The sequence below is a fragment of the Salmo trutta genome, chromosome 4 (genome assembly GCF_901001165.1).
Source record: "Salmo trutta chromosome 4, fSalTru1.1, whole genome shotgun sequence".
In the NCBI taxonomy this organism is placed as follows: Eukaryota; Metazoa; Chordata; class Actinopteri; order Salmoniformes; family Salmonidae; genus Salmo; species Salmo trutta.
In genome coordinates, this window is record NC_042960.1 from 5,907,355 (window position 1) to 5,921,244 (window position 13,890).

General features: G+C 42.7%; 1 protein-coding gene across 2 annotated transcripts; it reads left to right on the plus strand.

The window, feature by feature from the left end:
- The first annotated feature begins 10 nt into the window (after window positions 1-10).
- Window positions 11-13,372, plus strand: LOC115191739 (snRNA-activating protein complex subunit 3). 2 transcript variants are annotated; one of them, XM_029749604.1, is made up of 9 exons: window positions 11-383; window positions 713-796; window positions 929-1,010; window positions 1,315-1,419; window positions 1,896-2,012; window positions 2,765-2,847; window positions 4,044-4,202; window positions 12,768-12,875; window positions 13,049-13,372. In XM_029749604.1, the coding sequence occupies exons 1-9, from the start codon at window positions 151-153 to the stop codon at window positions 13,194-13,196; spliced, it is 1,119 nt and encodes a 372-aa protein (XP_029605464.1). In that variant the 5' UTR covers window positions 11-150; the 3' UTR covers window positions 13,197-13,372. The 2 variants fall into 2 exon arrangements, with proteins under 2 accessions (XP_029605464.1, XP_029605463.1); XM_029749603.1 differs by having other exon boundaries at window positions 13-383; window positions 1,863-2,012.
- The last annotated feature ends 518 nt before the right edge of the window (window positions 13,373-13,890 follow it).

A 13,890-nucleotide genomic window follows, 5' to 3' on the forward strand; every position in this document is an offset into this window, starting at 1 on the left:
TCGCTGGATGACGTGCCGGGTTTCGCCCGATTCAACCCGGGCCAGTGTAAAATAACTCAATCAATCGATAGTTTCCCTTGTATTTTCCCATCTCGAGACACTTCATTACCCAGCGTTACCTGGGAATTTTGACGTCATTTAGATGAAAAAATGGCGGCGGGCGGCAGCAGCTCAAACGTGAACGAAAATATTCCAGTTTTTGAGTATAAAGACATAAACACCAAACCATTCCACGTTGGCTCATTCAGAACCGCATGGCTTGAGAAATTGAAACCAATTGACTATTCCTACGAGGAAAAATACGAAGAGACTGAAGATGCCGACTTTGCAAAGGAGATGGGAATCGCACCAGAAACGTTGGACGAACTGAAAGCTATCTGCAGGTTTGTACAGTAAGGGGTAGTTGTACATGTATTTGGTACTCTAGCTAGGTAGCTGAAAAGCCATTGTGTCTGTCTAGTTGACAAGCAGTAACTTCTCAATATGCTAGTTATCGTTTGTCAATAATACGATGTTTTGGTGTTGAACTTCAGCGTCTGTAGTAGTGGACTTGGGATATAACTTCCCTTTGTTTTTGTTTTATGACGCATTTTAGAGTCTTGGTTAAAACTAGTTGTGTCAGAGATGGTTTTTATAAAGTGAAGGTTCAGACCCTTTGCTGTCAAATGACCCATCTGTTCTGTGATCTTCACATGGTTGAATTTCATTCCAGCGTTGACACTCTTCGCTGTCAAGCTGAAGACGAGCCTCTTGACACCAACGTTGTGCCATCTGACCCCACTCTTCAAACACTAATGTAAAACATTACGTTTTTACTATACAAATGTATATCCTAGACAATTTATACATAATAAATGCACCAGTTCCATGTTCTGCAGACAGTTACTCATTCACTGCGTTAAAAAGGTGTTGCCTTGTTCATGTTCAGACAGAGGAAGAAGAAGCAGGACTACAAAGGCACCCTGAGGATCGATAAGATAAGCAGAGTTGACCACTACCAAGACGAACTGGTTAGTTATACCCTGTGAAAGTAACCGCCCCTTCCGCTTTACTCCCGTGGTCTTCATGATTAGATTATTTAAGTATATATTTGTTTGGGGATGAATTTAATTCTACCTGGTGTTTGCGTTGCAGACCATTGCACTTTTTTTGCCCCTTGAATACCATTAAAAACGCCTACAAAAGTTCAAAAACTTTAAGGCCACTTCTTGGAAAACAATGCGTCACTTGCATAGAGTATAAGCTGTTGATGTGACCTTTAACCTGTAGCGTGACTGACACACACGTGTGTGTGTGTGTGGTTTGATCTTCTAGGAGAGCCTGGCGGTGGGTAAAAGGCCTGAGGACCCTGTTGACTTGGTGCCAGAAGGGGAGATCATTTTGAGCATCAACGTTCTCTACCCAGCCATATTTGAGAGAGTATGCAGTTTCACTTCTTCGTTTCCAAGTCTTTGTGAGAATCACCAAAAGTTAAAAAGCCTAATTCCAACAATCTTCATCATTAGACACAACAATAGATGTGCTTTTGTAAGACATGTACATTTACATTTTAGTCATTTAGCAGACGCTCTTATCCAGAGCGACTTACAGTAGCGAATGCATACATTTAATATATATATATATATATATCTTTTTTTTGTACTGGCCCCCCGTGGGAATCGAACCCACAACCCTGGCGTTGCACACACCATGCTGACGTTGCAAACACCATGCTCTACCAACTGAGCCACAGGGAAGACTCCACATTATCTTTGCCTATTAATATAATTTATACCATGGCATTGTTGAATACACATTTCTGATTGGCTTATAGGGCATTCTAGTGCTTGTGTTATTTCCCTATAACGTACGTTCTCTTCTAGTTTAAGTATGTGAGGCCCCACATGACCCTTCAGATGCTGGGCTCCCATAGTCTGGTGGACCTGAGGGACGCTATCTGCTGTATCAGCGACCTGCAGGTCTTTGGAGAGTTCAGCAACACGCCCGACATGGCACCGGACTTCATCAGCAAGGTGACACACACAAAGACATACTCAAGCTCAAACCATACTATTGTAATGGTAGGTGGCTGATTATAATTCCCTGTTTCACACATGTACAAGTGTGTATTATACACGTGTGAAATGTCTTTTTTGCATATCCCAACTCCCCCTGAGACGCCCTCAGAGATTGGGGTCATGGCCAGGGTCAGCCATTATCAGTGACGACCCTGGAGCAATTAGTGTTAGTCTTTGATCAAGGGCAAATAGGCAGGTTTTTCACGTTGTCGGCTCGGGGATTCGAACTAGCAGCCGTTTTAGTTACTGACCCAACGCTCTAAACGCTAGGCTACCGTCGGAATGTGAATCCATAGTCGGTCGACAGTTCGTCTTAAAATGTCGTCCCTTACATCACCGAGCAGCGCACAACAAACGAATGAATCCAAATGTTAGACGCTACCACCCCACATCCAAAACCGAACATTCAGTAGATGCCAGTAGATTTCTTGTGCACGGCTCGGTGACGTAAAGGACGACTTCTCAAGAAGAACCGTCTAGCGATCATGGATATACAGTACATTCCAATGTGGAACACGTGCTGCTACACAGGTAGTCATTGATTGTGAGTCTTGGAACATGTTGACTATGGAACAGGGTTAGTAATAAATGAGATGATAAGGATGTCTAAGTTAGGAGCTACTCAGCCACACACTGAGTATAAGCCTACATAATAGGACTTGATCATCATGTCGGTGTTGGGTGAACCTTTTCACTGTCTGTTTCAGGATCACTTCAAATCCGCCTTCTTCTACTTTGAAGGGGTCTTCTACAATGACATGCGTCACCCTGAGTGTCAGGACATGAGCGAGTAAGTGGCTCTCTCTCGCTTTCTCTGACATCCAACTGTCATCTGGCTACGTCGACTGGACTGACTGAACACTTCAGACGAGGCTTACTTGAACTCTCACCTTAGCTCATCCTGATCCTGTGAGAGAACATCTGTGGACATGGGCTTGTAGAAGTCAGGGAGTAACCCGAAAAAGACAAAAGCCAGGCCTGTATAGTGCAGAGACGATACTGTAGAGCGTGAGAGGTAGGTGCAGATCCACAAAGTATTAAGACAATACTTTTTTCAGCCATAGAACTCTATATTGGATCGGAGATGGAGACTTGGGGAGGTTTTAGGTGCAGAATATTGCATTCGGTTTGCCTAACCATGACCCAGACTCAACTATATGCCTGGGTTAACCTTGGGGATGTGTCGGCGGAATCAACAGATGTTAGCTTGTAATGGGCCACAATCCAGTTCTTTAAAATGTCAAACCAGGCCACAAGACCCATTGGAAATAGGAAAATACTTTCTACATGCGCCCCTCTCATCCACTTAGCCATTTGCTCAGTATCTGCTATATCTAATGGATATTCATGGGCATTTGATTGATGAACTGGAAACAACCTTTAAGCCCAAGTATAATCAAATAATTTTGCAGACAAGGCTAGTAAGTATACTGAACAAAAAATATGAACCCAACGTAAAGTGTTGGTCTCGTGTTTCGTGAGCGGAAATAAAAGATCCCAGAAATGTTTCATACACACAAAGCCTATTTCTCTAAAATGTTGTTTACATCCCTGTTAGTGAGCATTTCTCCCATTTGCCAAGATAATCCATCCACCTAACAGGTATCATATCAAGAAGCTGATTAAACGGCACAATCATAACACAGGTGCACCTTGTGCTGGCCAACAATAAAAGGACACTCTAAAATGTGCAGTTTTGTCACACACTACAATGCCACAGATATCTCAAGTTTTGAGGGAGCGTGCAATTGGCATGCTGACTGCAAGAATGTCCACCAGAGCTGTTTAGGGCCTAATTAATTTATTTCAATATGAACTGTAACTCAGTAAAATCTTAAATTGTTGCGCTTTTAGATTTTTGTTCTGTGTAAATTAAGATGAATTTCCATTGCGTATTTTCTGGGTGTTGGAGTTCATTTCTCTTCCTCTACTTTCTACTGTACTTTTCAAATTGGACAATAAAGTTGCATTGTACTATATTTCCAGGACCACCATTGATTGGGCAAAGACCAGAGACTTCCCCACGTTCCACAAGGCCAAGATGGAGGACACCAGGTTCTACGACCTGAAGGTGAAGGTGGGCTACCCCTACCTCTTCTGTCACCAGGGAGACTGCGAGCATGTTGTCATCATCACCGATATCAGGTCAGAGGTCATATTTTGTCATCCATATTGATACCTGGATTTTGAGCTTTGACTTGGTGTGTCGTTTCCCCCTACAGTGAGCTCCAAAAGTATTGGGACAGTGACACGTTTGTTGTTTTGGCTCTGTACTCCAGCACTTTGGATTATAAATGATAAAACTATGAGCTTAAAGTGCAGACTGTCAGCTTTAATTTGAGGGTATTTTTATCCAAATTGGGTGAACCATTCAGAAATTACTGCACTTTTGTACATAGTCCGCCCCCCAATTTTAGGGGACCTAAAGTATTGGGACAATTTCAAGTAAAATGTTTAGTATTTGATCCCATGTTCATAACACGCAATGACTATGTCAAACTTGTGACTACACATTTTTGGGATGCATTTGCTGTTTGTTTTGGTTGTTTCAGATTTATTTTGTGCCCAATAGAAATTCATGGTAAATAATGTGTTGTCATTTACAATAAAAGTGACTCCAAAATGACACACTACATTATTTATCATGAATTTCTATTGGGCACAAAATAATCTCAAACACAACCAAAACAAACAGCATATGCAAGAGCGAATATAGTAGACAGTTGCTGTCAAAAACTGATTGATGTGCTTTGCTGACCTCTTAATGACATCCTCTCTGGATGTTCTCACTATATTTAGTGTGTCATTAGGTAACTTGACAGGACACCTGTTTCTTTGAAGTAAAAAATGCGTTTGAAGTTTGAACTCGTTGATCTCTAAGTGACATCCTCTCAGGTGATGTGTAGTGAACTCGTTGATCTCTAAGTGACATCCTCTCAGGTGATGTGTAGTGAACTCGTTGATCTCTAAGTGACATCCTCTCAGGTGATGTGTAGTGAACTCGTTGATCTCTAAGTGACATCCTCTCAGGTGATGTGTAGTGAACTCGTTGATCTCTAAGTGACATCCTCTCAGGTGATGTGGAGTGAACTTGTTGAACTTAAAGAAATGTGTTTAAAGTAAAAATATGTCAATAACTTTTCGGGGAGGCTTGAGTTTGAACTTTTGACAGTTCAAACAGTTGGGAAGTTTTGTAGTGAACTTGTGGAATTGTTGTGAGCATGTGACCCCTTGTAGAATGAACATGAAAAAGCAATTTCAAATCACATTTGAAATGCTTGTGTTTCTAGTTCCGACAGTGCAGTAATATCTAACATGTAATCTAAGAATTCCACAACAACTACCTAATACACACAAATCTAAGTAAAGGAATGGGATAACAATATATATATATACATATGAATATATGGATGAGCAATGAGAGCGACCATAGGCAAGATGCAATAGAGGATATAAAACACAGTTTATACATATGAGCTGAGTAATGCAAGACATGTAAACATTATTAAAGTAACTAGTGATCCGTTTATTAAAGTGGCCAATGATTTCAAGTCTGTGTAGGCAGCAGCCTCTCTGTGTTAGTGATGGCTGTTTAGCAGTCTGATGGCCTTGAGATAGAAGCTGTCTCTCGGTCCCAGCTTTGATGCACCTGTACTGACCTCGTCTTCTGGATGATAGCGGGGTGAACAGGCTGTGGATCGGGTGATTGATGTCCTTGATGATCTTTTTGGCCTTCCTGTGACATCGGGTGATGTAGGTGTCCTGGATGGCAGGTAGTTTGCCCCTGGTGATGCGCTGTGCAGACCGTACCACCCTCTGGAGAGCCTTGCGGTTGAGGGCGGTGCAGTTGCCGTATCAGGCTGTGATACAGCCCGACAGGATGCTCTCAATTGTGCATCTGTAAAAGTTTGAGGGTTTTAGGTGACCTGTTGATGCGCCTTCTTCACCACACTGTCTGTATGGGTGGACCATTTAATTTTGTCCGTGATGTGTACGCCCAGGAACTTAACTTTCCACCTTCTCCACTGCTGTCCCTTCGATGTGGATAGGGGGGTGCTCCCTCTGCTGTTTCCTGAAGTCCACGATCATCTCCTTTGTTTTGTTGACGTTGAGTGAGAGGTTATTTTCCTGACACCACACTCCGAGTGCCCTCACCTCTTCCCTGTAGGCTGTCTTGTTGTTGGTAATCAAGCCTATTACTGTTGTGTCGTCTGCAAACTTGATGATTGAGTTGGAGGCGTGCATGGTCACGCAGTCATGGGTGAACAGAGTACAGAAGGGGGGTGAGCACGCACCTTGTGTTGAGGATCAGCGAAGTGGAGATGTTGTTTCCTACCTTCACCACCTGGGGGCGGCCCATCAGGAAGTCCAGGACCCAGTTGCAAAGGGCGCGGTTGAGACCCAGGGCCTCAAGCTTAACGATGAGCTTGGAGAGTAGTATGGTGTTGAATGCTGAGCTGTAGTCAATGAACACCATTCTTACATAGGTATTCCTCTTGTCCAGATGGGATAGGGAAGTGTGCAGCGTGACAGCGATTGCATCGTCTGTGGACCTATTGGGGCGATAAGCAAGTTGAAGTGGGTCTAGGGTGACCGGTAACGTAGAGGTGATATGATCCTTGCCTAGTCTCTCAAAGCACTTTATGATGACAGAAGTGAGTGCTACGGTGCAATAGTAATTTAGTTCAGCGCCTTCTTGGGTACAGGAACATTGGTGGCCATCTTGAAGCATATGGGAACAGCAGACTGGGATTGAATAGCCAGCTGGTCTGCGCATGCTCTGAGTAGCGGTCTGGGCTGGCAGCCTTGCAAGGGTTAACATGTTTAAATGTCTTACTCACGTCGGCCACGGAGAAGGGGAGCCCACAGTCCTTGGTAGCGGGCAGCATTGTTGGCACTGTATTATCCTCAAAGTGGACAACGAAGGTGTTTTAGTTTGTCTGGATGCAAGACGTCCGTTCCTTTTGTAGCCTGTGATTTCCTGTAGACCCTGCCACGTATGTCTCGTGTCTGAGCCATTGAATTGCGACTCCACTTTCTCTATACAAACAAGTGAAATGTCAGTTTGCCTTGTGGAGGGAATAACTACACTGTTTGTATTCGGCCATATTCCCAGTCACCTTTCCATGGTTAAATGTGGTGGTTTGCACTTTCAGTTTTGCGTGAATGCCGTCATCTATCCACAGTTTCTGGTTAGGGTAGGTTTTAATAGTCCCAGTAGCTACATCTCCTATACACTTCCTTATAAGCTCATTCAGACTCAGCATATACTTCAATATTATTCTCTGAGGCTACCAGGAACATGTCCCAGTCAGCATGATCAAAACAATCTTGAAGTGCGGATTCCGATTGGTCAGACCAGCATTGAATAATCCTTAGCACGGGTACATCCTGTTAGAGTTTCTGCCTATAGGAAGGGAGGAGCAAAATGGAGTCGCTCTCATTTGCCGAAAGGAGGGTGGGGGAGGGCGTTGTATGCATCGCGGAAGTTAGAGTAGCAGTGACCCAGTTTTTCCAGCGCGATCAATATGCTAATAGAATTTAGGTAGCCTTGTTCTCAAATTTGCTTTGTTAAAATCCCCAGCTACAAAAAATGCAGCCTCCGGACATATGGTTTCCAGTTTGCATAAAGTCTAGTGAAGTTCCTTGAGGGCCGTCATGGTATCGGCTTGAGGGGGGATAGACACAGCTGTGACAATAACCGAGGAGAATTCGGTCAGCATTTGATTGAGTCATTCTAGGTCGGGTGAGCAGAAGGACTTGAGTTTGTGTATGTTGTTACAATTACACCATGAGTCGTTAATCAGGAAACACAGCCCCCGCCCTTCTTCTTCCCGGAGAGATGTTTATTCCTGTCGGCGTGACGCACAAAGAATCCAGGTGGCTGTACCGACTCCGACAGCAAATGCCGATAGAGCCATGTTTCCGTGAAAGTGTTAGAATCCTTGATGTCTCTCTGGAAAGCAACCCTTGCCCCAATTCCATCTACCTTGTTATCTAGAGACTGGACATTAGCAAGTAATATACTCGGAAGCGGTGGGTGCTGTGCGCGCCTCCCAAGTCTGACCTGAAGACCGCTCCATCTACCTCGGCGTTGTTTTGGGTCAGCCTCTGGAATCAGTTCAAATGGTTCGGACAAAGGATCCGCTTCGGGAAAGTCGTATTCCTGGTTGTAGTGCTGAAAAGTTGATGTCGCTCTGACATCCAATAGTTCTTCCTGGCTGTATGTATGATTTTCTGGGCTAACAATGTAAGGAATGATACATTAAAAAAACAAAATACTACAAAGTTTCCTAAGGCCTAGAAGCGAGGCAGCCCTCTCTGACGGCGCCATTTTGGTCAACCCGGGTAGGTCTGCCTGTGTATAAGTCAGTCTTAGGCTTGTCCTGTGAACACTGCGAGCGAGAAGAAACCTCGAGAGAGAAACAGAACTCTAAAGAGAAAAAAATCATGGAGTTGTTACTTTCTGACACGCACATGATGACCATAACATCGATAGTAGGATGCAGGCTTCAACAGAAAAAGGGAGTAGTATAAATCAGCACTACAAAAAATAGTTTTCTACATTTGTGCAGAACCCAAATACTACCCATAAAGGTGCTGGAAGATCAAGTGGTTATGTCTAATGGACAGCTATGGGGTTATGCGTTTGATTACCCAGCCTGTAGAGTGAAGCTCTATACCTTAGCCAAAGGAGAAGAATATACAGACCAAACCTTGAGTGGAATACAGGCTTGAGGACTGGGATGTGTTTCACAAGGTGGTGTGTCATGAGCTGAGAGTGAGCTCAAAGGGTTATTTATACCTTGTACAAGGGGTAGGAGGGTAAGGGTTATTTATATATTGTACAAGGGGTACGAGGGTAAGGGTTATTTATGTATTGTACAAGGGGTAAGAGGGCAAGTGGGGGTGGTGTTCGGTTAGTCAGTCCCAGGTCAAAGACGGACATGCTCTTCTCTAAGAACAGTCTTTTTCTTAGAACAGTCTTATAATATTGCATAGAAAACTTTAATAATTTTAATATGTATGCTTACATTTCTGTACTAAAGATTTAAGAAAATAAAAGATTTTAAAGAAAATGTTATTTACCTTTTAATAAAATCTTTCTCTCAATCTGTCTCTCCCCGCTCTGTTTCTGTCTCTACACAAGAGCCAATGGGTTCTTGGGATGTGTGTATCGAATTATATTTGTCACATGCGCCGAATACAAAAGGTGTAGTCCTTACTGTGAAATGCTTACTTAAAAACCCGTAACCAACAATGCAGTTAAGAAAAATAGGATTTAAGAAAATATTTCCTAAATCACCTAAACAAATAAAAAATGTAACAATAACGAGGCTATATACAGGGGGTACCGGTGCGGGGGGTCAGGTTACAAGCAGGGGTATTTACAAGCCGCGACGCGTCTGCAAGCTCGGAACTCTAGGCGTCTAACAGATAACGCCTTAATGCATTACATAAACATGTTACATAAACATGATTAATGACTTGGGCACCCACAATGTTTCTGCTTATGAAGCAATAAATGATTGACAGGCTTAAAACCACCTAAAAAAATATAATTGTGCTCTTTAACGATGTGTTCTTTACTAATGACTTGAACAGATCATTTTACCCCCTTAATAACCTTTTACTGCAGTGGGCTAAATCAGGGTCACAGAGGGATTTCTTGGGAGTCTTAAACAAATCTACTTTGAAACAGAAGTATACACATGAGACACACAGTTATGGGCTTGAAAAAAGAAGACACCTGAACTATGTCAGATATAGAGTTTACATTTATTCAATTGAGTTTGCGTCTCAATATGACACTTTAAACACATCACAGCAGACTGAAATGTAACAAAACGCCTAGTGTGTTTATTGAGCTGTACACTGATGCTCAGTTGTTCAATATTCCCCTTCAGTGATTCCCCAACATCTTGTAACAATGTGGAAAGTGCACAAGTTGACATTACAGCCTTATTCCAAAATTGGATTAAATAAACAATTTTCCTCATCAATCTACACACACTACCCCATAATGACATTAGTGAAAACAGGCATTTTAAAATATTAGCAAATATATAAAAAAAATAAAACAAGCATACCTTATTTACTTAAGCATTTAGACCCTTTTGCTATGACTCAATTGAGCTCAGGTGCATCCTGTTTCCATTTATCATCCTTGAGATGTTTCTACAACTTGATTGGAGTCCACCTGTGGTAAATTCAATTGATTGGACATGATTTGGAAAGGCACACACCTGTCTATATAAGGTCCCACAGTTGACAGTGCATGTCAGAAAAAAAACCATGCCATGAGGTTGACAGAGGAATTGTCCGTAGAGCTCCGAGACAGGATTGTGTTGAAGCACAGATATGGGGAAAGCTACCATAAAATGTCTGCAGCATTGAAGGTCCCCAAGAACACAGTGGCCTCCATCATTCTTAAATGGAATACTTTGGAACCACCAAGACCCTTCCTAGAGCTGGCTGCCCGGCCAAACTGAGCAATCGGGGGAGAAGGGCCTTGGTCAGGGAGGTGACCAAGAACCTGATGGTTACTCTGACAGCGCTCCAGGGTTCCTCTGTGGAGATGGGAGAACCTTCCAGAAGGACAACCATCTCTGCAGCACTCCATCAATCAGGTCTTTATTGTAGAGTGGCAAGACGGAAGCCACTCCTCAGTAAAAGGCACATGAGAGCCCGCTTGGAGTTTGCCAAAAGGCACCTGACCATAAAACAAGATTCTCTGGTCTGATGAAACCAAGATTGAACTCTTTGGCCTGAATTCCAAGTGTCACGTCTGGAGAAGCATGGTGGTGGCGGCATCATGCTGTGGGGATGTTTTTCAGCGGCAAGGACTGGGAGACTAGTCAGGATCGAGGGAAAGATGAATGGCGCAAAGTACAGAGAGATCCTTGATGAAAACGTGCTCAGGACCTCAGACTGGGGGCAAAGGTTCACCTTCCAACAGGACAACGACCCTAAGCACACAGCCAAGACAACGCAGGAGTGACTTCAGGACATGTCCTTGAGTGGCCCAGCCAAAGCCTGGACTTGAACCCATCGACCATTTCTGGAGAGACCTGAAAATAGCTGTGCAGCGATGCTCCCCATCCAACCTGAAGAGAAGAATGGGAGAAACTCCCTAAATACAAGTGTGCCACGCGTGTAGCGTCATACCCTAGAATAATTGACTTAATCGCTGCCAAAGGTGCTTCAACAAAGTACTGTGTAAAGGGTCTGAATACTTATGTAAATTTAATTTTACATTTTTTGTATATATTTTGCAAATATTTCTACAAACCATTATGGGGTATTGTGTGTAGATTGAGTGGGGAAAAAAACATTACATTTTAGAATAAGGCTGTAACATAACAAAATATGAAAAAAGTCAAGGGGTCTGAATACTTTCCGAATGTACAAAAAGTGTGTTAATTTGTAAACGGGTCACCTGATGTGGTTGAAAATAAGCTCAAATTTAAGCTGACAGTCTACACTTTAACCTCAGTCATTGTATCATTTAAAAACCAAAGTGCCGACTACAGAGCCAAAACATGTTGCTGTATCTATGAGAAATCAATGTGTCAGAAATCAGTTCACCTTACTCATCTCAGTACTGTGAAGAAGGCCAGATTTCTGGTAAGACAGCAGGTCAGGGGAAAGTGCTGCGCTTTCTAGATGAATAGGATCAAGTAATTTCTTTGATAAATTCACTCACATGATAAAGAGCCTTGAGGCTTTCCAATTGATCTGTATTGTAGGTCAGCCTTTTCAGCTTTCTGAGACTGATTTGATTTTAAGTTTTAACATTCTTCTGACTGGTTTTCTTTGCTGGAGGCACTAACTGTGCATGAAGGCTGGTTTTGTGGCGTGACGTTTCCAAGAAGGCCTCAGTGCTGCCAGTAAAACCGTTACCAAACTATGTTGGCTCAGATATTTTCCCATCACTTTGTCCTTTTCAACACAGTTTTTATTTATTTAACCTTTTATTTTGACAGGGAGTCAAGGCTGAGATGAGCCCTGTTTAATACAGATGAGCCCTGTTTAATACAATACAGAATACATTCATTAAAAAAAAATTAGGATAGTGTTTTGCTTTTCATATATTGTCGTTTTTAAGACATTCTTCAGTAAAAAGGTCCCCTATGAGCCATCACATGCCCTAGACCAGTGTTTTCCAAACTCGGTCCTCTGGACCCCAACGGGTGCACGTTTTGGTTTTTGCCCTAGAACTACACAACTGATTCAAATAATCATCAACCTTTGATCATTTGAATCAGCTGTGTAGTGTTAGGGCAAAAAAACAAAATGTGCACCCCTTGGGGTCCAGAGGACTGAGTTTGGGGGAAAAAAAGTGCCCTAGGCCTACAGCGCAGGGGTCAAACTCATTCCACGGAGGACTGAGTGTTCGCTCCTCCCTTGTACTTGATTAAGGTCAGCAATTAGACAGGAACTCTCCTCACCTGGTTGTCCAGGTCTTCATTAAAAGGAAAAACAAAAACCAGCAGACACTTGGCCCTCCATGGAATGAGTTTGACACCCCTGCACTGAGGCACCAATTCATTATATTTTAAAGTGCATTGGAGATCATTCCACGCTAAAGGTGAAAGGTTCCAGCCACTATGGTGGATACGTAACAAGGCTAGCTCAGTACAGCTTGGTTTGGCTAGGTTTCATTAGTGTGGACATGTTTTTTATTTTATCTCTGCCCAATGTTTCCAGACTGGCTCATAAGGATGACTGCCTGGATAGGAAGCTGTACCCTCTCCTTACCCACAAGCACAGGGTCATGACCAGGAAGTGTGCCGTGTGTCACGTCTACATCGGCAGGTGTGTAGAGAAAATATGTCACCCACAATAAAAGATCATCTTTACTTGGGTTATGAGTTTTCCCTTTTTACATGACCTGGCCAAAAAAACATATCCCTAATAACTGACTGTACATTAGTTATAATTCATTACAAGTTGTCAGTGTACTAATTTGACTTTTGTTTTGTTTTCAGATGGTTAACCACAAATGATCCATTTGCCCCAAATGACCCGTGTCTCTTCTGTGAGCGGTGCTTCCGCATGCTTCACTACGACAAGAAAGGAAACAAACTAGGACAGTTCCTGGCCTACCCTTATGTGGACCCTGGGGCCTTCAACTGAGCTGGTCCCATGTCACTTACATTTCTCCCTTCTACTGCTGTGCAGTATTGGCACATTGGGAATGTATTTCTGTTGGCATTAAAGCACTTTATTTACTGTTCTATTTGTCTTGGGATTCATGATCACATGGAAATGTTTTTGTTAATAAAGCATTTTTTTGCTGTAGTCATCTAGAATTGTAAAGCTCATATTGAGACTGTTCGTTTTGGATTGATGAACCTTCAGTGGTGAAAAGTTCACTTGAATGATTATAGCTTTGTAGCTCGTGCGAAGAATTGGTTTCACTAATTAAAGTGGAAATCAGTGGGACAACACCCTGCCGTGCCTCTGGATAGGGATATCTCGCCCTGCAAAAGCTCTTGAGTGATGGTGACTTGGAAAGGCTCTCTAGCAACGTCTTGATTCAAAACACTTCAATGGAATAATCTTAACCGATCTGTTAAGCTAATGATGGCCATTTTAGACCGGAAAGATCGAATCTGAGAAAATATGTTAGGCTAATAGTTTTCCATGTGACCCGTGAAAAGATAACTGTCGACTTGACACTACAGTACCATTGATAGAAGCAATGTATTTGAATGGGTACAGATGAGGTCAATTATATTGGCACCACTTGTACTTTGCAGTAGAGCAGAATATTCTGTTTCCTCTTACCCTGTAGGCACCTGCAACGTACTACTGGTGAGAAATGACT

Excerpts from the sequence above, each read along its gene's own strand:
- LOC115191739 (XM_029749603.1), top strand. The coding sequence starts at position 151 with ATGGCGGCGGGCGGCAGCAGCTCAAACGTGAACGAAAATATTCCAGTT. Across the intron at positions 797-928 it reads CCCACTCTTCAAACACTAAT|ACAGAGGAAGAAGAAGCAGG; the intron begins GTAAAACATTAC and ends GTTCATGTTCAG. Across the intron at positions 1,011-1,314 it reads ACCACTACCAAGACGAACTG|GAGAGCCTGGCGGTGGGTAA; the intron begins GTTAGTTATACC and ends TTGATCTTCTAG.